This window comes from Vombatus ursinus, unplaced genomic scaffold (genome assembly GCF_900497805.2).
Source record: "Vombatus ursinus unplaced genomic scaffold, bare-nosed wombat genome assembly UNPS02014820.1, whole genome shotgun sequence".
NCBI classification, from domain to species: Eukaryota; Metazoa; Chordata; class Mammalia; order Diprotodontia; family Vombatidae; genus Vombatus; species Vombatus ursinus.
In genome coordinates, this window is record NW_020954598.1 from 26,379,052 (window position 1) to 26,402,956 (window position 23,905).

Below are 23,905 nucleotides of genomic sequence, written 5' to 3' on the forward strand. Positions count from 1 at the left end.
TCCCCCGTTTCCTCTCCACTGTAAGAACCTTTTTTCTGGTTTTTTTTGGTGAGATAATTTACCCTGTTCTACCTCTCCTTTTCTCCTCTTAGTATAATCCTCTCTCACCCCTTAATTTTATTCTCCAGATATGACCCCTTCATTTTCAACTCACCCTGTGCCCTCTATCTATCTATCTATATCTATATATATGTACATATAATTTTTTCCCTCCAACTACCCTAATACTGACAAAGGTCTCATGAGTTACAAATATTATCTTTCCATGCAGGAATGTAAACAGTTCAACCATAATAAGTCTCTTAAGATTTTCTCTTTCCTGTTTACCTCTTCATGTTCCACTTGAGTGTTGTATTTGAAAATCAGATTTTCTATTCAGCTCTGGTCTTTTCATCAAGAATGCTTGAAAGTCCTCTCTTTCACTGAATGACCATTTTTTCCTCTGCAGGATTATACTCAGTTTTGCTGGGTAGGTGATTCTTGGTAGTAATCCTATCTCCTTTGCTCTCCAGAATATTATGTTCCATGCCCTGCAGTCCCTTATGTAGAAGCAGCTAAATCTTGTGTTATCCTGATTGTGTTTCCACAGTACTTGAATTATTTCTTTCTGGCTGCTTGTAATATTTTCTCCTTGACCTGGAAACTCTGGAATTTGGCTACAATATTCCTAGGAGTTTTCCTTTGGGGATCTCTTTCAGGTGGTGATCGGTGGATTCTTTCAATTTCTATTTTGCGCTCTGGTTCTAAAATATCAGGGCAGTTTTTCTGGATAATTTCTTGAAAGATGATGTCTAGGCTCTTTTTGTGATCATGACTTTCAGATAGTCCAATAATTTTTAAATTCTCTCTCCTGGATCTATTTTCCAGGTCAGTTGTTTTTCTAATGAGATATTTCACATTGTTTTCTAATTTTTCATTCTTTTGGATTTGTTTTACAGTGTCTTGATTTCTCATAAAGTCACTGGCTTCCAATTGCTCTAATTTTTAAGGAAGTATTTTCTTCAGTAAGCTTTTGGACTTCCTTTTCCATTTGGCCAATTTTGCTTTTTAGGGCATTCTTCTCCTCATTGGCTTTTTGGACCTCTTTTGCCATTTGGGTTAGGCTATTTTTTAAGGTGTTATTTTCTTCAGTATTTTTTTGGGTCTCCTTTAGCAAGCTGTTGACTTGTTTTTCATGATTTTCTTGCTTCACTCTCATTTCTCTTCCCAGTTTTTCCTCTACTTACTTGCTTCTCAAAATCCCTTTTGAGCTCTTCCAAGGCCTGGGACTGATTCATATTTTTCTTGGAAGCTTTGGATGTAGGAGCTTTGACTTTTTTGTCTTCTTCTGGTTGTATGTTTTTGTCTTCTATGTCACCAAAGTAAGATAATATAGTCCAACTCTTTTTGCGCTGCTTATTCATGATCCGGGCCAATTACTTGAGTTTTAGACTCTTTGTTAAGGTAAAAATCTGCTTCCAATGTGGAGAATGTGCTGTCCCAAGCTTCAGGGGTTTGTGCAGCTGTTGTCAGAGATACTTCTAGGGACTTGAAAATTTTCTCTTCTTCCAAGGTGGTATGATAAGGAGCGAGGTGTTTCCTCTCCACCGCCACAACAAGCTTCTGCACGCCAGCATTCCTCCTCGCCCCAGGACCACCCCTCAGAACTGTGACCCAGATCTAAGCACCAGTAAAGCAAGAGATTGCAGCCTCAGCACTGGCAAAGAGATCCCTGCAATCCCCCTCTGATCAGCTACTTGATTCCCCCTCAGTCTGTGGGCTGGAAGCTCAGGAGGCAGCTGCTGCCCCAGAGGCCTCGCTTGGGACTTGGGACTGAGACCTAGCTTCTTCTCTCACTGCAGTCACAGACTTCCCACTGACCTTCTAAGTTGTCTTTGGTGTTCATGGATTGAGAAGTCAGGAAACTGCCACAGCTGCCCATGAATTAGCCCTCTGAGGCCTGCTCCAGGGTCGCTACGGCCTGCACACCCACGCCAAACTGTGCTCCTCTCCCCGCCCAGCGCGATATACCTTTCCCGTCAACCATCCAGGCTGTCTTTGGCTGGAAATTTGTTTCACTCTGTCTTTTTGTGGGTTCTGCTGCTTTAGAATTTGTTTAGAGCCATTTTTTATAGGTATTTGGAGGGGTTTGTGGGGAGAGCTCAAGCAAGTCACTGCTTTCCCTCTGCCCTATTTCATTATTCTTTTTTTTTTTTTTTAGTGAGGCAGTTGGGGTTAAGTGACTTGCCCAGAGTCACACAGCTAGGAAGTAGTATGTGTTTGAGGACAGATTTGAACTCAGGTCCTCCTGACTCCAGGGCCGGTGCTCTATCCACTGCGCCACCTAGCTGCCCCCCTATTTCATTATTCTTAAAGATATCAGAGTGTTACATACAAAACAGTACAATAACAGATGTTCATTGTAATGAGCCTGCATTAGGAAGAGATGACATTGGAGTATACTTTATGAAGACAGAGAAGTGTGTAATGCATTTTAAAAAGATTTCCATCAACAATAGTTTAAATAATTTTGGTCTTCAAAGGGATAAGATGCAATTATTTAACAAATTCCAGACTTGCTGGTTATAATGTGTCAGAGGTCCTGCCATGTTCTTAAAGTAGAATATTCAAGAAATAAAAATCTTAGTTTTCATTTCTTCATCTTTGTTACTTTTTTCTCCTTTGCTCTAGGAAAATTCCTGATGTTGCACCCATTTTAAGTGATCAGAAGCCATCTGTATCAAAATCAGGACGGAAAATTAAAGGACGGGGCACAATAGTATGTATCTTCTGACTTTTCTTTTTACAAGTTACTTGTATAGATGATATGAGATGTATTTTAATTCTGTAACTTCAAGAAGTATTTATTAAATGCCCATTGTTTTCAGAGCACTGGGCTAGACCCTTTGGAAGAGAATTCAGATATTAAAATGGATCTGTGATCTAATCAATATGGATATTGCCTCTAGATGCAGATCATAATACGTATATGCCTGTCGGTCTCATGTGTCTCTTATCCATGTTCTGTAAATTTGGCACTGTGGATTCACTCAACATATTTACGTCTTCATTTCTTTTGCCATCACCAGAAAACCAGTAGAATTCACAAATTATTCATCACTAATACATCAGCTCTTCTTTTCTTTTTTTTATCCTTTCACAATATTTTTTACTCTAGTTCTCTTTGATAATTCCTGGTTTGTCCTGTGTGGTAGCGTATTCACATTCGTCACGAGCCTCTCCTTTGCACATTGCCTTCAGTTCTTTGGAGACTACTATTTTGTTATTCAAAGCCCTACAACCGTGGTAAAATCTAATATTAAAAGGACTCGGAGAAGCTGGAGATATTAAAGTGACTTTGCAGTTTCTCAAAAGCAATCCAGCTTGCTGTCTTCTTTCTGTTCAACAGTGGTACCAGTTCATTGTGCCTTCATAGTATCTAGCTAAGCTGTAACTAGATCTGCGTGTGGATCTAGATAGAGGTAGATATAGATATACACACACTGATGATCAAGCTCTGTAATTAATCCATTTAATTGTCCATCATAGGCTGGTTAATAGTTGTCCATCCACTTTGTTTTTTCTGTTTGAGTAGTTAGGCCATACTCTCTTGAATGACTATGAATTTCATTCTGGAGGTTTTGGAGTGTTTAAAGCTTGATGCAGTTAGCATAGTCTTCAAAAACTGGAGTATCTGGAGTACCTCATCATCTACAGAGAATTCCTTTTGGACTTGGATCAGATATTTTCTATGATAACACACATCTTTGGCGGTGATCCATATCTTGGTTTTATACCTTGCCTGATATTAATGATCAAAGAGTTATTGAAAAAAGTTATCTTTTATTATTATATTAAGGATCCTGTGTAATTTTGATGTGCCCAGGAAACTTTGTGGTCCTTTCATGTGTCATTTGTTCTGCTGAATCAAAGAATTTTTTTTGTAGTCAGTGAACAAGTACATTAATAGCTTGTGTTCTGTACATCATTTGGTTCATTGTGTCATAGTAAAGATGTGATCTCTTGTGGAATGTTCCTTTCTGATAGCTCATCAAGGATGACCTCAGTGTGGGTATGGATTATATTCATAAAAATCTTATATAGATGGAAAAGAAGACATGTAAATTGAGTATTGATGATCTGAGTCATTTGTTTATAGTAATGAAGTCCAAGTTTGTTTTTTTGTTTTTTTGTCTTATCCTTCTTTAGATGGCTTGAGAATCTGCCTCTATGTAACTTCTGCCTACCTCTCCTAGCTCTGTCTTCTGGAGCCAAGCTAGACAAATCTTAATTCCTCTTTATGTGATAACTTTAGGAGGAATGTAAGGGCTGCCCTGTGGAAGAACTAGAATTTGTGGTTTAGTCGTTTTCAGTCATGTCCAACTCTTTGTGACTCCATTTGGGGTTTTCTTTGGCAAAGATACTGGGGTGGTTTGCCATTTCCTTTTCCAGCTCATTTTACAGATGAGGAAACTGAGGCAAACAGGGCTAAGTGACTTGCCCAGGGTGACACTGCTAGTAAATATCTGAGGACAGATTTGAATTCAGGGAGATGAGTTTTCCTGACTCCAGGCCCAGCACTGTATCCACTGTGCCACGTACTTGGCAAGAACTAGGATTTAGATTAGTTTTAACTGGCCTCAGAGAATAGAAGTATAAAGAATGGGAGACATAGAGAGAGGTCGATTTCCCTCTTGAGATAATGAAAAACATCATAATAATTACAGTGATTGGATGGCCTAAGAAGTAGGGGGTCTTTCTCACTTAAGGTTTTGGAGTAAAATCTGGATAACCACTTGTTCACGAGATTGTAGAGGATATGTTGTTCAGGTATTGGTTCAACTATACAGCCTTGGAGGTCCCTTCTAACTCTGAAATATTATGATTCCCTGTAGCCCTTCCGCTAAGTAAGTAAGAGTTCTCCCTTCACACTTCACAAAGGCATGATTTGTGCCTCATATACTTATGTATTATGGTTATACATGTGTCAGATCTTCCAACATATTGTGAGATCTTGGACAAAGAGACAGTGTCTTATTTAATTCTTTTTTTTTTTTAAATTAATTTTCCCCAGAGCAGAATTGAGTGGGATTATTACCTCTCTTCTGGGTATTATGTGGCTTGTAAGGCAGCCTAATGAGATCCCATTGGCATTTTTGGTGGCTATATCACCCAATTGTTGATTCACATTGAGCTTTCAAGCAACCAAAAGCAATCTTTTTGTTTTGTTTTGTTTTGTGAGGTAGTCAGGGTTAAGTGACTTGCCCAGGTCACTATTAAGTGTCAAGTGTCTGAGACCAGATTTGAACTCGGGTCTTTCTGACTCCAAGGCCAGAGCTCTATCTACTGTGCCATCTAGCTGCCCTGGAAAGCAATGTTCTTCAGATAAATTCTGTTTAGTCATTCCTCCTCTCTCTTTTTTAAATATGAGTATTAGACTTTACTTATTTCCCAGTTAAATGTAATCTTATTACATTCATCCAAATGTTTGAGCACATAAGAGTTTGAGGCTAGACTTGGAGTTAAGAGGGACCTGGGTCTAAATACTGCTTCTGTTGTTTTAAATGACCAAGGACAAGTCACCTGACCTCTCTGAGACTCAGTTCTCTGATCTACACAATAGGGATCCTAGTACTTTTAGTACCCTACCTCATGTTGCTATGAGGATTAAATTAGATAAAAGAGACATACATTGTTTTGCAGACTTTAAAGCTCTGCATCAAGGTGAGAGTTTTTGTTGTTGTTCTATAATAGATTATATAACCCTAGTTATTGTTTCTCTAATCACAAATTCTAAGATGGAGTGGTCACTTCCCCAGCAGGTTCCTGTCATTTCTATTTTAGCAGTTCCTCCTTGTTGGTCGGAATCTGGTCCAGAATAACAACAGTTCTCATCCTTTCTTCCAACGTTTGGATGATGAAATTATCATTATAGCAAACCAGGAAATGATTAGCTTCTCTGCTTTTGACGTAGAGCATGTTAACACATGTCCAAATAATTGAAGTCCTCCATTACTAATCCGTCCTTGTTTCAGAGTCGGGCTTATGATCTTTTTCCTGTATTGCTCAATATTTCCTTCTCCTGTTTGTAATATACTGCTATCATTTCATTGCCTCTGTTTCTCTTTCCATTGAACTTAACCCAAATGTTCTTAATTGTATCTATTTTCCTCTGGTTTCTGGATTCACATGAGTGTATCTTTTTACTATATAATGTTATTTTACCGTCTCTTCTCCTAGAGCCATATTTGAATTATGGATCCCATTGCACCAATCAGTGATATTCATGAAGGCAAATTTGCCTTCTTGTATTAGGCTTTGTAGTTCATTTTGCTTGTCACTACATTTTGTACATAGCACCTGGGACTCCAGGTTTTATTCTTGGTTCCTTTTTTTCTGGATTTTTGTTTTTCTCCTGTGAATTATTGGGTATCTGCTATTTTACCTATATTATAGCTACTTCCTACAATCTGCTATTTTCTTTCTTTTCAGTTTTAGACTCCATATGGTGGGTTTTGTTTTTTTTGTTTTTGTTTTTTACTGTCCCTTGTTAGGGGACTTAAGTATTTTAAGTACACTTAGCTCTTCTGTGTAGGAACTGGGCTTTAGAATTGGATTGTATTAAAGTTCCAGAGATAGGGAACAGAAGGACAGTATCCGGTATTATCTTGTACCAAATTCTGCTTAAAAGCAAACAGTATCATAGGGAGGAGTTTACTTAGACTTTAAATCTTATCTTTATTCTTAAAGCGGTATCATACACCACCTCGATCAAGGTCTTGTTCTGAGTCAGATGATGATGAAAGCAGTGAAACACCTCCTCACTGGAAGGAAGAAATGCAGAGGTTAAGAGCATACAGACCACCCAGTGGAGAAAAATGGAGTAAAGGAGATAAGTAAGGGCTTTATTCTCCTCCCCCCCCCCTTTTTTTTTTGGTGAGGCAAACAGGGTTAAGTGACTTGCCCAGGGTCCTAGAGCTAGTAAGTGTCAAGTGTCTAAAGGGCTTTTATTTGTAATGGAGTAACTTCAGTATTTGTATGAATGACTTTGGTGTCTGCTGTATGATAAGTGCTAGGAGGAATGAAGAATTAGAGATGGCCTCTTTTTTTTCTTTTGTGAGGCAATTGGGGTTAAATGACTTGCCCACAGTCACATAGCTAGTGAGTGTTATGTGTCTGAAGCTGAATTTGAACTCAGGTTCTTCCGGATTCCAGAAATACAAAGGTAGTGCTCTCTGCACTGAAAATACTCTGTATTTCTGGAGTCCGGAAGAACCTGAGTTCAAAATTGGCCTAGACACTTACTGGCAGTGTGATTCTGGGCAATTCATTTAACCTCTTTCTGCCTTGGTTTCCTCATCTGTAAAATGGGGATAATAATAGTATCTACCTACAAGGGTTGTTGTGAGAATCAAATTATATATTTGTAAAGCATTTTGCAAATCTCAAAGCTGTATATAAATTCTGTTTCCTCTATATTTTGTGTGTGTGTGTGTGTGTGTATTTATGTTGTTTTCTCCCAGTAGAATATAAGCTTATTGAGGTCAAGGACTGTTTTATATTTCCATTGACTAAGATGTTACTAGGGGCAGAATAGGCACTCACTCAGTAAATGCTTGAATTGAATAAGTAAATAGTAAAAGAAGTAAGTATCTAGTTCAACCCATTCATTTTGCTGGTGGGGAGAGTAGAGACCAAAGAAGGTAAATAACTTGCCCAGGATGACATAGGTAATAAGTAGCAGAACCAGGATTTGATTGCATGTCCTCTCACTTCAAATCCAGCTGTCATTACACCATACACAGTAGTATATCCTATTTAAAAGCATGGTCTTCTGCCCATTATCTCTCGTCTGTTTAAGGAATGAAGCCTTTCCTAGAATATCTGGTCAACATATGCACTCCTGAAACCCCAAATCAGTTCTGTGTAGTAAAATCTCATCTTTGACTCTAATGGCATCTGCAACTTGTATCTAAAATAATGCTAAGGCAAGTATGTTTGTGGAATTATCCCAGGTACTAGGTACAGTCCTGCTTTGGAGGGAGGACATGTATTGATACTCTACATAGAATCATAGAATTTAGAGCCATGAAAAGATTTTTTAGATTCTCTAGTCCAGGTCTCTTATTTTTTATATGAGGAAATAGGCCCAGAGAAGTGAAGTGATTTGCTCAGAGTCACATAGGTAAAAATGTAGAGCCAGGATTCAAACCCAAGACTTCTCAGGTCACATTCTATAGCTCTTTTCATTACATTGTGTTGTCTTATTGGCATTACTTCTAAGGAAAGCCTTAAGTTCTTTTCATTACATTATTTTCTCCATGGCACTAGAGAATCTGTGTGGTTCTTTGATTAATCTTTTGCAAGGGTTTCTTGTGGTGCTATGCATGGATTTGGTGGTGGCAACCTAGAATATTTTTTAAGAAACATAAAAAATTTAATGAGATTATGTGCTGACTTTGTGTCCTTGTTCATAGGTTAAGTGACCCATGTTCAAGCCGGTGGGATGAAAGAAGCTTGTCTCAAAGATCAAGATCATGGTCCTATAATGGCTATTATTCTGACCTTAGTACAGTAAGACATTCTGACAGTCATCACAAAAAACACAGAAAAGAGAAAAAAGTAAAACATAAAAAGAAAGCTAAAAAGCAAAAACACTGCAAGAGACACAAACCAACCAAAAAAAAGAAAATCTCTCAACTTTCAAATGTTGAAACCTCCAGATCTTCAATCCGGCAAATGAAATCTCCTTGTGATCGAGAAAGGAGATCTCATTCATCATCATCATCCCAGCACTCATCTAAGAGGGGCTGGTCTAAATCTGACAAGGATGAGCAAAGCTCTTCAACCCAGTATAGCAGATATTCTCATTCATACTACAGATCAAAATCCCAATCCCGTTCATATTCCAAAGGAAGCTCTAGGTCAAGGACAGCATCAAAATCCTCATCACTTTCTCAAAGTAGGTCAAAGTCTAGATCCAATTCCAAATCCAGATGTCAGAGGACAACATCTAAATCCCCCAGAAGTACAGCCTCTCGATTAAATGAAAATAAACCAATCAAAACAGAACCCATAAGAGCAGCAGTGCCACCAAATGACAAGGTTGTTGTGCAGCCAATAGTAGCTGAAAGTATTCCTGTAATACCTTTAAGTGATAGTCCTCCACCTTCACGATGGAAACCTGGACAGAAGCCCTGGAAGCCCTCTTATGAACGCATTCAAGAAATGAAGGCTAAAACAACCCATTTACTTCCTCCCCCAAACACGTACAGTTTAACAAATGTAAAAGAGCCCAGTATTTCATCCTCTTATCGTAAGAGGGAAAAGAGTTCAGATAGTGATTGGAGTGGTTATTCAAAATATCATAGTGATAGAAGTTCAGAGAGTTCACCAAGGTCAAGAAGCAGATCTTCCAGAAGTAGATCTTATTCAAGATCGTACACAAGATCAAGGAGTCCAGCTAGCTCACATTCAAGGTCTCAATCTCTGTCAACTCCTAGATCCCATTCACGAGGCAAATACAGTGATAGATCCAGATATAGTAGGTCATCTTCATATTCTGTTAGCAGTGATGATGGAAGACGAACAAAAAGAAAATCTCGAGCCAAGGAGAAGAATATTAATGATTCAAAGAAAAGACAGGTCTGTAGCTCTGAAAGAGCACTTAACAATAAGTATGTCAAAGGTGGAGATGAGTCCTCAAGAAAGAGAAAAGATAGTGAAAGCAAGTCATCTTTAGACTATTCTTCAGATAGTGAACAATCATTTGTGAAAGTTACACAGCCAAACTTAGAAAGAGAGAAACATGGCCAAGGAGAAGGTACCAATAATCAGAAACAGGAAAAAAGTGTGTCTAATAACAGAGATGAAGAGAAATCAAAGTCTGAATGGGATAGTGATCATTCTAAAAAGAAGGTGTTAAATGAGAGTTTCTCTGACCATCTTCTTAATGGAGAAAAATCCAAAAGGAAGAATTATGCTGGCAGCAGGTGGGACTCTGAGTCCAATTCAGAGCGAGAAGTAAACAAGAGTAAGGAAGATTCTAGGCCAGTTTCTGATAAAGAGGAAGGAGAGGCTACTTCAGAATCTGATGTAGAGTTTGTGGAGAACTTCATGAAGGCCAAACCTACTCCAAAATCTTCTGAAAGCATCCTTATTTCAGATAGTGAGAGTGCTTGGAAGCCAAGCAAACAGCACCTGTCATCCTCCATTTCAGAGAGCTCCCACTCCAATTCTGAAAACCATCGAGGAAAATCAAAGAAACATAAACACAGATCAGAGAAGAATGTTAAAAAAGAACACACTAAAAAGTTGAAAGAGAAACCCAAAGGAAAAAAAGAGAAAAAACACAAGGTTCAGAAACGAAAGGAAACCTTTCATTGGCAACCCCCACTGGAATTTGGTGAAGAGGAGGAGGAAGAAATTAATGAAAACCAAGTTACCAAGGACATAAAGGGGAAAAAACAAGATTCTGAAAACAGTGAAATTATCAAAGATAAGAATATGAAAACTGAGAAACTCTGTGGTGACAGCAGCCACTCAGGGAAACATAATGTGATTAACACTTCAGCAGATTCTAATCTACTCTGTAAAGACAATGGTAAACCCAATGCTTCCACCAACATTTTAAATGCAGAAAAAAGTGTATCCACTTCCCAAAAAAATAATCAGCATGTTGATGAAACCATTCAGAGTGGAACAGAAGATGTGGTGCAGGCAGATGATAATATGGAGATTTGTACTCCAGAACGCAACTCTCCTGTAAAGTTAGAGATTTCCCCTCCAAGCAATCCGAGTTTTGGTACTCCAGATATAAACACTGCTCTAAATCAGGATTTGCAGAATGAAAATCTAGAAACTCTGGTTATTAATCAAGAAAGCAATGTGGCTGAGAACAAGACCATGGTTGAAGTAGGAAAGCAGGAAGGTAATACTCTTGGATTTGCTAGTACTGTTGAAAATGCTGTTAAGTCAGATGTGAGTGAAAGAAGCCAGAGCAACGTAGTTGATAATAAATGGAAGCCTTTGCAAGGCGTGGGTAATCTATCATCAACTACAACTTCCAGTGCTATGGAAATTAAGACTTTACCTTCTGTACCTGACACAAAACCACAAGGCCTGCGAATAGAAATCAAAAGCAAAAACAAAGTTCGTCCTGGTTCTCTCTTTGATGAAGTGAGAAAAACTGCACGGCTAAACCGGAGACCACGAAATCAAGAGAGCTCTAGTGAAGAGCAGACTCCCAGTCGAGATGACGACAGCCAATCCAGAAGTCCAAGTAGGTCCCGAAGCAAATCTGAACCCAAATCAAGACACAGAACAAGGTCTATGTCCTACAGTCACTCAGGGAGTCGATCTCGAAGTTCTACTTATTCTTATCGGTGAGCAGTTTTCTGGTTTTGTTTCCTCTTCCTCTCTCATGCTCCCTGTGCCCTCACCACCCCCCCCCCCAAAAAAAGAAAAATTTTCACCATTTGATAAAATGTCTGGGAGACATATGAACAAAAAATGTTAGAACTAGAAAGGGAACTCATGATCACCTAGTCTAACCTCATTTTACAAATGAGGAAACTTTTCTTCTGTAGAGGTTGTGACTTGCCTAATAATGTGTGGATTCATTTAGAAGGAAAAAATTAAAACAAATCATCTTTAAGATAATCTTCAGATAAACTGTCAGTTAACAAAGTTGTGAACATTTCCAAGAAAAGACACCCATAATAAGGAGCAAGGAAGTTTCCGTAAAATGTCTAGCTTTGTGTTCCAAATAGTCTATATGGTGAAAAGAATTTAAGTCTAGGGAAGAGCACTGTAATGGAAGGCTGCTGACTGGCTCCCTTTCTGGTTTCTTATAAAAAAAATTTCCCTTCTCTTCAGTTATGTCTTATGTCTCATTACTCATCCCTTTCTACTGTATTTCAGTACTTAGATGAATCTATTATCTCATCAGTGCAGTTGCTTCCTCTAGCAGTTCATCTTTTGTTTTATTTTTTCAATTAATGAGCATTTGGTTTCTTTTCTTACCTCCTCCTACCCCCTTGGGGAAAAAAAAATAGAAACAGAACCCTTATAAGAAATTGCATAGTTAAGCAAAATAAATTCCCCAATTGGCTATGTAAACATGTATGTAAACTGTATCTTGAGTCCATCACTTCCCTGTCAGAAGGTAGGTAGTATTTACAATAGGTTTTCTCCATTAGTTCATCCTATAACTCTTCTACTTACCTTGAACCTCTCTGTCTGTGTCCTTTTATAAATATTCCATAGGAAATCTGCTAGGTCTTTTCATCATGATACAGGAACTAGTGCAGCACTCAGCCTGTTTTCAAGACCCATCACCACTTTTTCCACTCATACATTTGGTTGCAATCTGTTATACCACTTCTACTCAATTCATCATCATTAATATGTCCCAGTTTAGTCAGAGACATCATATGTCCCCATTGCTTGTCAGATTACCTGCAGTTTTAATCATTATAAGATTGTGGTGTAACATGATTGTCAGCATTATAGTATCAGAAGATACTTGTGTTTAAAAAGATGGCCTTTTGTGTTAGGCAAGAGGTTAGGATTGTTGAATGTCCTGTGCAGTTTCTCAGCTGTAATCTAACCCTATTTCTTCTTCCTCTTTGATTCCTGACACAGCTTATTCATTATCTACCTGCAGGGTCTTGTCCTAAAGTGGATTCATGGACTAGCTCAATGGGCTATCCATTTAGCTGCATGTTATACCCTGGAAAATAGGTATTCTTTAGTCACTTGAAATTTTTTTTTCATAGATTGTTAGGCTGAAGTCCTGGGTGTTTATGTATATCAATTAGGAGGCTCCACAACATGCCAAGGCTTAAAGTAAATAACTCAGTGTCATCCACAAACATGAGCATCTAGAATCCTTATCCTACCAGAGTTCAGTGAACTCTGCTAGCCTTATCCTCCATGACAGTGACGTATACCTTTGACAAACATTTCTCCCTGTTGGTATAGCCTTTCTTGATAATGATACTCAAAAGTCACCTCTCTCATTGGATTTATTAAAGAATCTTTTGTGATCTGAACATATACATAGAAGACATCTCATCGCAAGAGAACCTTTAAAACTACATCTAGCTCTATTGAATCAAATACTTTTTTATAATTAAAAAAAAAAAACATTCTCTGTACCTTTCAGTCAGTTATGTGATTATGAAAAATGTCTATTGTAGAACATCCTTTGTGAAAACCTATCCTCTTGTCATGTTTTCATCTAGGATAGCCTCAGTATATATGTAGATCATTATTAAAATTTTTACAAAGATTAAAATGTGGGTACACGAGTCAGTGTGGTATGAAGGTGCTCTTTCTGTCTTTGTCTTTAGTGCCGTTTCCACTTATTCAATTTGCACGTCAGAGAATGAGATATTAGAGTCCGGGTATGATAGTTCCATTGTTACAGAACCACAATTTCAGAATTGGAAGAGATTAAAGAGATCCCTTGTCCAACCTGAACCTAAACAGTATCTGAACAGGCCCATTCTTAATATCCCAGATAAAGTTACTCAGACTTCCAGTGATGGGAAACCCATTGCTTTCAGCATAGCAGTACCACATTTCAAACTACACTACAAAACAGTAATCATCAAAATGATGGTTAAAAAAATAGAGAAGTTGATCAGTAAAACAAATTATAGGTACACAACACTCAGAAGCAGATGAACTTAGTAACCTACTGTTTGATTAAACTCTAAAGACCAAAGCAATTGGGTTAAGGGCTCACTGTTCAACAGAAAATGCTGGAAAAACTGGGAAGCAGTCTGGCAGAAACTAGATACAGACAACACATCACATCATCTACCAAGATAAGCTTCAAATGGATGCATGACATATAGACATTAAAGGTGACATTGTAAATAAACAAGCAAGGAAAAAAGTAATACTATTGTGTTATAAAAAAAAATGATGAAAAGGATGATTTTAGAGAAACTTGGGAAGACTTGAGGATTGAGGTAGAGTGAAGTGAGCAGAACCAAAACAATTTACGTAATAACAACAGTGTAAAAAAGAACTTTAAAAGCAGTGAGAACCCTGATCAATGCAGTGATCATCCATGACACCAGAGGACTAGTGATGGTACATACTGTTCACCTCCTGACAAAGAGGTAGTAGACTCAGTGCAAAATGAAATACATTTTTTAGACATGGCCAGTGTGGGAATTTGTTTTGTTTGACCATGCATATTTGTTACAAGAGTTCTGCCCTTCTCCCCCTCCCCCAATATTGGGAGGATAAAAAATGTTTTTTCATTTAAATTTTTTTAATTAAAAAGTAAAGTAGGACAATAGCTTGAGAGGTGGGTAAACAGGATCAAGGGAAGGTTTGTTTTGGTTTGTTTATTTTTTTTTTGCTTTTTCCAGAATAAGGAATATTCGTGCATGTTTTATAGTCAGCAGGGATTTAAAGGACAAGCCCTGTGAGGAAATGTTATCAGAGGTATAAGTAGAGGGATTGGCTTTTCCAAAGAGAAGAACCACCTTTTCCTCTGAGACTTGAACAAAAGAAAAGAGGTTGGAGGTTGATGGTGAGGGGATTTGAGGTATAGAATTGGGCAAAAGAGAGTTCTCACTATGGGACCCACTTTTCTTGTTGAGATATAGGGTGAGGTCCTCTGCTGAGAGGGGGAGGGGGAAAGAGGTGATTTTATTGGCTTAAGAAGAAAAAGTTTGAAAAAATTTAAAAAAAAAAAAAGAAGAAAAGGTTTGGAACAAAGAACTCCGGAAATTTAATGGGGATAGAAGATTAAAAGATTGTGCATCAGTGAAGCCTTGGTTGAGATTAGAGAACATAAATTTGTTCATTGTTGACCATATCACGTTTTCCAATGTGCTGCTTCTAGGTATTCTTAATATACACATTTACAGATAGGTATATGTGAAACTTCTGTAATCTAGAAGTCTTTATCTTTCATGTCTTCTAAACCATATTTTTCTGACATTTTTTGTCATCCTTAGTGCCTGCCTTTGATTAAAGGTACCAAATATGGAGGTATACACTGACTTAGTTTGAAGAATTTCTCTACTTCTTAGCCACTGCTACAAATTTCATGATAATTTTTTTGCTTATTTATACTATGTATTCTCCACTACTATGAGAATGAAATGTCTTAATGCCTTTGGTTGTACAAAGAAACCAATTCTACCAACTCCTTTCCATCCTGTTTCAGTTTCTTATTTCTTTGGGTTTCATTTATGAATGAATGAATAAAAATGTATGAAGCACTTGGGATGTTTTCAAGCACTACGTGTGCTAAGCTGGCCATACTAGTAATAGGACAGCCTGTGCCCTTAAGGAGCTTCCACACTTTCCAGATAGGGAGTGGTGCCTCAGAGGCTGCAAGAGGCGGAGAGGAGTGTGCTCCTGATTGAGGTTGGAGGGCAGCAGCCCAGGCTGGCAGTACAGGGGTTGCTTCTTCTAGGAATAGGTTGGCTCCTTGGTCTGCGAACAAGCAGTTTTCTTTTTAAGAGTACTAAGAGTTAAACTGATGCTGATAAGTGGTATAAAAACAGACTCCTAGCATCTTCTACCCCTTTTCTGCCCTTCTCCCACCATCACTGTGGTTTTTCTCTTTGTCTTACAGCTTTTCTCCTCCAGATCACTTTTTCTGTTTTTCCTTTACAATCTGCTAATAGCCTCAATTAATTTTTACCCTCTGTAATTTGAACTGTGGTAATTTGAGAGATTGTCTCATTACCTGGGCACTGTCTTATTTACCGAGTTAGCTTCTGTCAAGAGTCCTTAAGTAAAAGTTCTTGGGAGGTTATCTTGGAATCTTCCTTCTCCTTCACCTTTCCTTTCTAATTAGTTACTGGGTTTTATCGGTTCTAGCTTCTCAGTCTCTTGTATTTTCCCATATACACATTACAACTACCACAAGATAAACCTAGTTCCCCTTCCTACACTCTACCCTCTCCATTCTTTCCTTATGTATAAACCTGGTCACATTGTCCCTTTTCTCAAAAAACAAAAAATAACCAAAAACAAAACCCTACTGACTTCCCACTAATTAAAGTAACAGACTTTTTCTTAACATTTCAGAACTTTCCACAAACAGGCAATATTCTATTCTTCCAGGTTTATCTCACTTTCTTTCACAGATACTATTTTGTGTCCTCCAAACTCATGCCATTTTTTCCTATTTCTCTGCCTTTGCTTGTGTTACTCTCTTCTAACTCTGTCTTTGCCTACAAATTTTTTTTTAATTAAGAAAAAATTAAATCTGACTCATGCCATTTCCTCCATGAAGCCATCACTAATCCTGTTAGTTGGTAACAGCTTTCCTCTTTGACCCTTGTATATACAGGTTTGTCCTTTGCCCTTGATAATGGCTTATTTATTATATCTTTGTCTCCTACCTAGCCCCTTCACAGCCTGTGAGCCCCAGGCAGTAATAGCGTTTGACCTAAACTGCATATCACCTGGACTTAGCACAGGGCTTTCTGTGTACGGCCAGGGGTTAATAAATGTTTACTAAATGACTGAATGAATGAACACACATAGTTTTCTGTTAATTTTCTTGTTCTGAAATCACCTTTTTCACAGCATAAAAAATGAGCTACTTCATGTTCACTGATTTGGTTGCACATATTCATACCTCATAAACTGTTTCTGAATTGTAGTTCACGAAGTTATTCCAGAAGTCGGAGCAGAGGATGGTACAGTAGAGATCGATCACGAAGTCGCAGTAGTTCTTATCACAGTTATAAAAGCCACAGGTAAGTTTCCGTCAAGTGGAAAACCATTCTGTAGCATAGATATTTTTTAAATGCTGTCATTCGATGTTGCATATAGTAGGCTCTTTGTGAATGCTTGTTGACATTGATCTGGACGCTGTCATCCTACAGTCACTGTTGTCTCTTCCCAATAACTATAAAAAGACATAAGGAGATAGAAGTCAGTGAGGAGAAAACAGTAATTGGTGAACACTAGACAGAGGATGACTGAGCTGAGATAAAAGATAAAAGGCTATAAAGAAATGATTATATGTGTACAGTCTGTGTGCCTATTCCTAGCTCCTGATGTTCTTGTGTTGGGGAGGGAAAATAGAAACCCTCTAGCTAGGGAGCAAAGAAAGGAAGCTAAGGATACAGACCCTCAGTATCTTCATAGTCTTCCAAAATTCTGTTTTTATGGGGGTGTGTGTGTGTGTGTGTGACGTACATATGTGCATGTACGCGCTTCAAGCCCAGAACCTACCAATTTCTAGGTGTTCTCTAGATCATTTCTCATTACTTCTCCAGACCCTTAGCAGAATGTCAGCTCCCTTTCTCATAGGGTCTGCAGATCCCTTCTACCCACTCTCATCAATTCACTATCCTACCACTAGATATAGCAAACTTAGTGTCATAGTGTTTTATGTAGTACCTGTGTTTCAAAAATATCCAAACAGAAGAGTTGGTAAGCAATATTGGGTCTTTCATATACAATACTAGTGTATTTTAAAGACTAAAACAGGATTTCTGTGGCTGCGTATTCTAGAAGCTTGTCATTGAGTTTTCACTACTACTGATTGATAAATATTTAGGTTTCTGTATTTTTACAATAATCCATTTTAATTAATCTACACAATTTTTTCTCTTGTAAATATTCAATAGTAGGACATATAGCAGAAGCCGATCCAGGAGCAGCTCTTATGATCATCACAGTCGATCCAGGTTCGAACTGAATCTTTATGTAATAATGATAGAGCTGACATTGCTGTAGAAATTTAAAGGTTCATTCTCTCTCCCTCATAAATTACTTGTATATGTGCTGTATTCACTTGCATACATATATCCCCCTTGTGGGCAAGGACTGTTCATTTTTGTCTTTATATCTCCAGCACATACCTCAGAACTTTGCAAATAGTAGGTGTTTGCTAAATATTCATTGAATTAAATTTATAGAATGCTTTTTTCACAACAACCCTATGAATTAGGTAGTCCAAGCATTATTATCCCTAATCAGTTGATGAAAGTAGAGTCTCAGAGAGAAAGATTTATACAGGATTACACAGTTGGTAAAATGGAGTCTAGGCTGGAGCTCTTTCTACTACACTGCATTCCTCAATAGTTGCTGGTATTATTAATGTTTATTTCATAATCCATTAATTTAATGTGTATTTTATCCTCTTCATAATCAAAATAAATTGAATGGGATTAAGTTGTTTCTAAAATTAAAGGTCCTTATCTGACAATTTATGTATCAGTGCATTATGAATGAATGAAAGAAAAAGCATGTTTCTGTTTTAATGGGCAAACTACAGGTACTGCATAGGGGAGTGGTGACTAGGGAAGGGAGAAGTATCAAAAATAATAATTAATTTTAAATTGTAATGGCAGCTATTTATGGAATATAATTGCCTAATAAGATCTCTCAACCTCAGTTGATATATTTCACTTTAATTTTGTGTAGTCCCTTTTATTAGGAAACAGATGTTAATAGTTTTATGTTTAATATAATGAACCTAACATTTCCATTAATGATAAATGTTTTTGTTACACAGTTTTTTACTATGTTTTCACTATATAATGCCTCTTTCAAGATAGAGCCCTATGCTGATATAATTTCTTAAAGTAGTGTATATGAATTATTACCTTTGAAGAGCTTTAAATATTTGTTGTTACTGGTTAAAGTAGGTCCTACACTTATGACAGCTATTACAGCAGAAGTCGCAGTAGAAGTAGGAGCAAAAGGAGTGACAGTTACCGACGATCTCGGAGTTATAATAGGCGGTCCAGGTAAGTGTCAATAAATTGGACTCTTTAAAGTCCCTATAGGTAACTCTTTGCCAAGTTATTTATGTTAAGAAATGTCATCTTTGTTGTATCAAGAAGAAGGAATAAGTCTCTGAGTCAGAAATAGTATATTTCTAATCTTGAATTTAAAAAAAAAACGTCAGTCTAGATCAAAGAGTTAACATTTATTTTCATTCATGTTAATTTTCAAAATGAATTTTTAAATATTCATACTTCCTTGGACAAACATTCATTTTGGAAGGTAACATAAGAAAAACTCTGTCCCATTTTCTGCATCGAGGCCATTTCTTAGAAATAATCAAGACTGACAAAGTCAAATGCTTTTTGAAGAGAAAACTAGAAGCTAAAAGAAAATGCTGTGATTATTTACCTTGATTAAAAGATCAACTGCTTGGACCAGTTATTCAGTAAAAAACACTTTGATAATATATTAAAGGAGCATCATAGCAACATGGTAATGATTCTTTCTAGGGTACTTAATGGTAGTAAGCTTCTGTCTTGACCGTTATCCACCATTTTTCTGGGTTCCCACAATTTGAAATCACTGACCCTGGGCTGCCATTTAACCCCTTGGTTCACCTGTTTCTCTTTTCATTTAACCATTTTTCTTTCCTCACTCATTTTAAAAATAAAAAATGAAAGCTAATATTTCTTTTGGATTGTGAATTACTTTGTTAAATCAGTGTTCTGCTGTGTTCTTACATGGGTTGCAAAGAATTTACTGGCATGTGAGCTTCCTTCCCTTATTCATTATATTTTAAACCTGGTGTTATTCTCCTAAAGTATGAAAATGCCTGAGAGTCCCGTAGTTGGCCAATTCTGTTCTCACTACCAGGCTGCCTCCCTATCTCCTTCAGCTTTTTTTCTGATATTCTCAATTTTGTCTTTCTTACAAATAAGCATGTTGAGAATTGTGCTCTCGGGCTACTTTTATCATATAGAAAGCATGAGAATAGGATTTTGAAGTTTTAAAATTAAGGGGTGTCTGTATTGTTATTTTTGTCCAGGAGTTGTAGATCTTACGGCTCTGACAGTGAAAGTGACCGAAGCTATTCTAATCACCGGAGCCCCAGTGAAAGCAGCAGATACAGCTGAAAAAAAGTTCCCTTGGTGGTGCTGATTATATTTTTATTTGAAAAGTATCAAATATGTGAAAATTGTAATGGCAGTCAATCCACTGTTCTATTCTTCAGTATCAAATGGAAACAAGGGAAACCAGACCCCACTTAATCAGTCTTGAGTTCTTTCAGTGGTGAACAGAAGATTGAAAAATATGCAAATCTGTCACTTAAGAGATTTTTTTTTGACCACATTTCACAGCAGCCAACTATGAGAACCAATTTTATTTTCTCAAATGAAGTTTTGCCCATCCACCGATTGTATCTCTGTGTAAATTTCATGATTACTTAAAGTTTATCCCAAAATATTCCTCATGGAACTTTGGGTTTTTTGGTCTTTTGTTCACATTTTAGTTTCTGGGCTGCCAAGAGGAGAACTGTGAAGGAGAACTGTCAAAGGCTGCCATTTCTCTTTGTTAAACTGATTGAAGTTTTAAAACTGTTTATACACCGATTCAGTGGTGTCTTGTACATACGTACTCTCGGAAATAAAACCACACACATTTAGTGCCAGTAGTAGCCAGGGAATACAAAGCAATGCCTCCAGGGTTCTTAATTCATTCCTTTCTTCTTTGCCGTCTCAAAGGTTTGAGGAAAATGATGACCTTAAAACATCATGTAGTCATAATTACTGTGAGCCACGGGGTGAGTCTAAGAATAGCGCCTTAACTGTAAATATCATATCCGAATGCACCATCCCCGAGAACTTAATGTTTTATCTACTTTTAGAAAAAGACTATTGTTAGAAGTTTAACCTGTTAAGAAAAAAGTTGCATGTCAGTCCATGCTCTGGTGCTTGGGTGCCCCTTGGTGCCTCCTTAAAACGTTGGCCTTATACACTGTACGTTACAGTTGCAGCAAAGGGGAAAATGAAATGTCTCTGCAACACAATGGCATCCTAAATGGTTCCTTCTGGGATGTGGTCCCTTCAACATTTTTACAAGTTTTGCTATGTTCCATATGCTCCCTGGCATTGTCATTATGCATGTCGGTCTGACTGCCTGGACCTACTGAATAGAATTGGTGTGCCTGCTGAAAGCATTTCACAGAAGCAGGCTTCTCCAGTCAGTGCTTTAAAAAAGGAAACACGCCACCCCAGTGATTCAACCAGTCTAGAAATACATCTCTATATAGAACTTCTGTACTAAGGAGTGAATTTCTGTGACTTTAAAAATAAAACCCTCACATTTGTGAGTTGGCATTGATAAGTAATGTTGCAACAGTGTGTTTTTTCAAGGCCTTCATAACTTTCAAAACAGAAAAAGTTGATGTTTTGAGGTAACCACATGCCCATTTTTTTTTTTATAAACAGTAAAATTGGTGTAATTGATTTGGTTTTTGGTTTTTTTTCCAGTTGTCCTTAATTGCTAATTCAGACTGAAATGTAAAAGATGGATAATCCAACGGGGCATCCATGGTACACTTGGCAGTTTAAAGAAAGGCTTCAAGTTAGAAAAGTCAGAGGTTTTGGAAAACTGTTGGTTACCCTGTCTTGAAAACCATCCTATTATGGAAAAATTGTTTTTTAAAAATTATTTGGCTTCCAAACTAGTAGATAAAATTTTATTAGGAAAAAGACTTAATCCAGACTACCATGACCCTCTAGACATTTCATATTAAATGCACAACAGTGCCTGTGTCATACCAAAAGTCTTCAGAAAGTTTATTGGGAAGAAGACAAACTATTTAAGTACAACTCAGAGAAATAACACGTTCAGAACCTCAGAGAGAAACTGCCAGATCTAATTAGGTAAAAATAAAAGTTACCCTTGGGCTGGGACTTCCCTGTATCTCTTAGCCCAGAGTGGATTTTTATCCTGAACCGAAGCATTGCTTGTTTTCCTCCCTCACAAGGGACAACCCTTAGCTGCAGCGTTCAGCTCACGTGTTTACTGAAGTGAATTACAGAAATAGCTTTTCTTCTTAAAGGACTTGTTCTGTGTTTTGGAATTATTTTTGAATAAAATTCAATTATGTTGTGTATTGTGATACTAGAAAGTGCATCATCGGGCTGTTTTTGTAATGTCACCTTTACTAGAAAAAGAGTATTTGGGAGCTGGTAGCATTCAGAAATGTAGAAGATACTTTTGTACATATCGAAAACAACTGATTTATATACATTCAATTAAATTTCCCCTACTCCTTGAGGGGACCTTGTAGAAATTAAAAAAATACTTAACCTCAGTCTCTTACTATGTGTGTCTCATCTTTCCCTCTTCCTCTCCAAGGCTCAAAGTTATTCCTTCCTGAAATGGAAAAGAACACATTCCGTCATGGTTAGCAAGTGTTCACATCTTTATGGTTTATGATTCTTGTTTTCATAGTTGAGTAACTAGAACAAATGGATGGAATTAAGAGAATTTTTTAGGTACAAAATGTAACCTATGAAGAGTATGGTCTACACACTGCTTAATGGCACTCTCATTCTGTGTCACTCAGTCATTTCCCCAAATTCTCTGACTTGACAGGTTAGTTGAGTTCTTTTCAACTTGTTTTCAGGAGTACAAATTTCATTGGGAATACTGGATTGTCCAATTAGAGGTTAGTTGTCACGTATGGGGTCAGTCATTCAAGTATCTATTAAGCACCAACAGTATACAAGACACTGTGCTAGGCTCTGGAGATAGAAAATGAAGGAAGAAAAAAAAAATGAAGTGGGTTCAGCTATCAAGGAGCCTACATCCTATTGAGGAAAATACGTGCGTGTGCAAACACATACACCTTAATGAATGAAGGTCGAGTATGAAGAACTTTAAATGCCTAAGTCATTTATATTGAATCCTAGTGGTACTTGGGGAATGAAATGCTTTAGGAATGACACTTTGGCAACTGTTTTAAAGACGAATTCTAGAAGGGAAAGACTGGAAGCAGGGACACCAATTAAGAGGCAGCTGCAATAGGTTAAGTGATGGTGCTCATGTGAGGAAAGAGAAGAGAAAGGTTCTAGGAGATGTATAGTCATTAAAGTAGTAGGGGTAGGATCAGTAAGACTTGGCAAGTGATTGGATATAGGGAGCAAGGGAGAGGGAAGAGTTCATTTTATTTATTTATTTATTTAGGCTAGGCAATGGGGTTAAGTGACTTGCCCAGGGTCACACGGCTGGTAAGTGTCAAGTGTCTGAGTCCCGATGTGAACTCGGGTCCTCCTGACTCCAGAGCTCTATCCATTGCGCCACCTATCTGCCCTAAGGGAAGAGTTCATGATGGACTCCAAGTTGTGAACCAGGGTGACTGGGAAGATAGTGGTGTCCTCAACAGAAAAAGATGTTCAAGAGAGGATTGAGTTCGGGGCGGGGGAAATTATGAGTTCTCTTTTGGACTTACTGAGTTTGAGGTGCACATTGGAAGTCCAGTTCAAAATGTCCAATAGACAGTTGATGATGCATCTAAACCCATGATAGCTGATGAGGTATCCAAGAGAAGAGCAGAGGGCCCAGAACAGAGCCTTGGATTGCATCCACAGAGAGTGTGGAATTCTGATTGATGATCCAGCAAATGATCCTGAGAAGTGAGAGAGCAGTGTCATGAAAATCCAGAAAGACCATGCAGGCGGAGAGTACAGTCACCAGAATCAGATGGTGCAGAGAGGTCAAGAAATACAGAGTTCGAGAAAAGGCCATGAGGTTTGGCCATTAAGAGATTATAAATAAATGAAAAATCTTCATGAAGTGCTTATTCACCAGGCACTGAGCTAAGTGCTTAGGGATACAAATACAAGCAAGAAGGGCAGACCTTGCCTTCAAGTAGCTTACCTTCTAGTAGGGGAAGGTAATACATATAGCGGAGTGGCCACCAGGAAGGAGTGTTTTAGACTAGGAAGACAGAGGGAGTGGTGATTGGAGTCATAGGACATTTGATTGACAAATTCTGTCCAAACATGGTAATGTTGATTTGATAACTGCTCAGAGCTAGTGTGGGAAAAGGGTAGGGGGAATACACATGCCCAACACATGGTGTGGAAGGGGTCTTGGAAATAGTGTGCTGGGTCTAGACAATAGAAGGTGAACAATTAGAGCTCAGACTGAGGGAAGAGGTTAGAGG

General features: G+C 37.8%; 1 protein-coding gene across 6 annotated transcripts in view; it reads left to right on the forward strand.

The window, feature by feature from the left end:
• The window catches only part of NKTR (natural killer cell triggering receptor), a 60,927-nt gene extending 38,879 nt beyond the window's left edge, over window positions 1-22,048 (forward strand). For 3 of the 6 annotated variants that reach the window (XM_027836927.1, XM_027836925.1, XM_027836926.1), the window contains 7 exons: window positions 2,671-2,758; window positions 6,730-6,875; window positions 8,457-11,363; window positions 16,629-16,724; window positions 17,604-17,663; window positions 18,624-18,728; window positions 19,754-22,048. In XM_027836927.1, the coding sequence (XP_027692728.1) occupies window positions 2,671-2,758; window positions 6,730-6,875; window positions 8,457-11,363; window positions 16,629-16,724; window positions 17,604-17,663; window positions 18,624-18,728; window positions 19,754-19,841 (3,490 nt within the window). In that variant the 3' untranslated portion in view covers window positions 19,842-22,048. The remainder of the gene's footprint in view (window positions 1-2,670; window positions 2,759-6,729; window positions 6,876-8,456; window positions 11,364-16,628; window positions 16,725-17,603; window positions 17,664-18,623; window positions 18,729-19,753) is intronic. The other 3 variants (XM_027836928.1, XM_027836923.1, XM_027836924.1) reach the window with 3 other exon arrangements.
• Window positions 22,049-23,905: the final 1,857 nt, after the last annotated feature.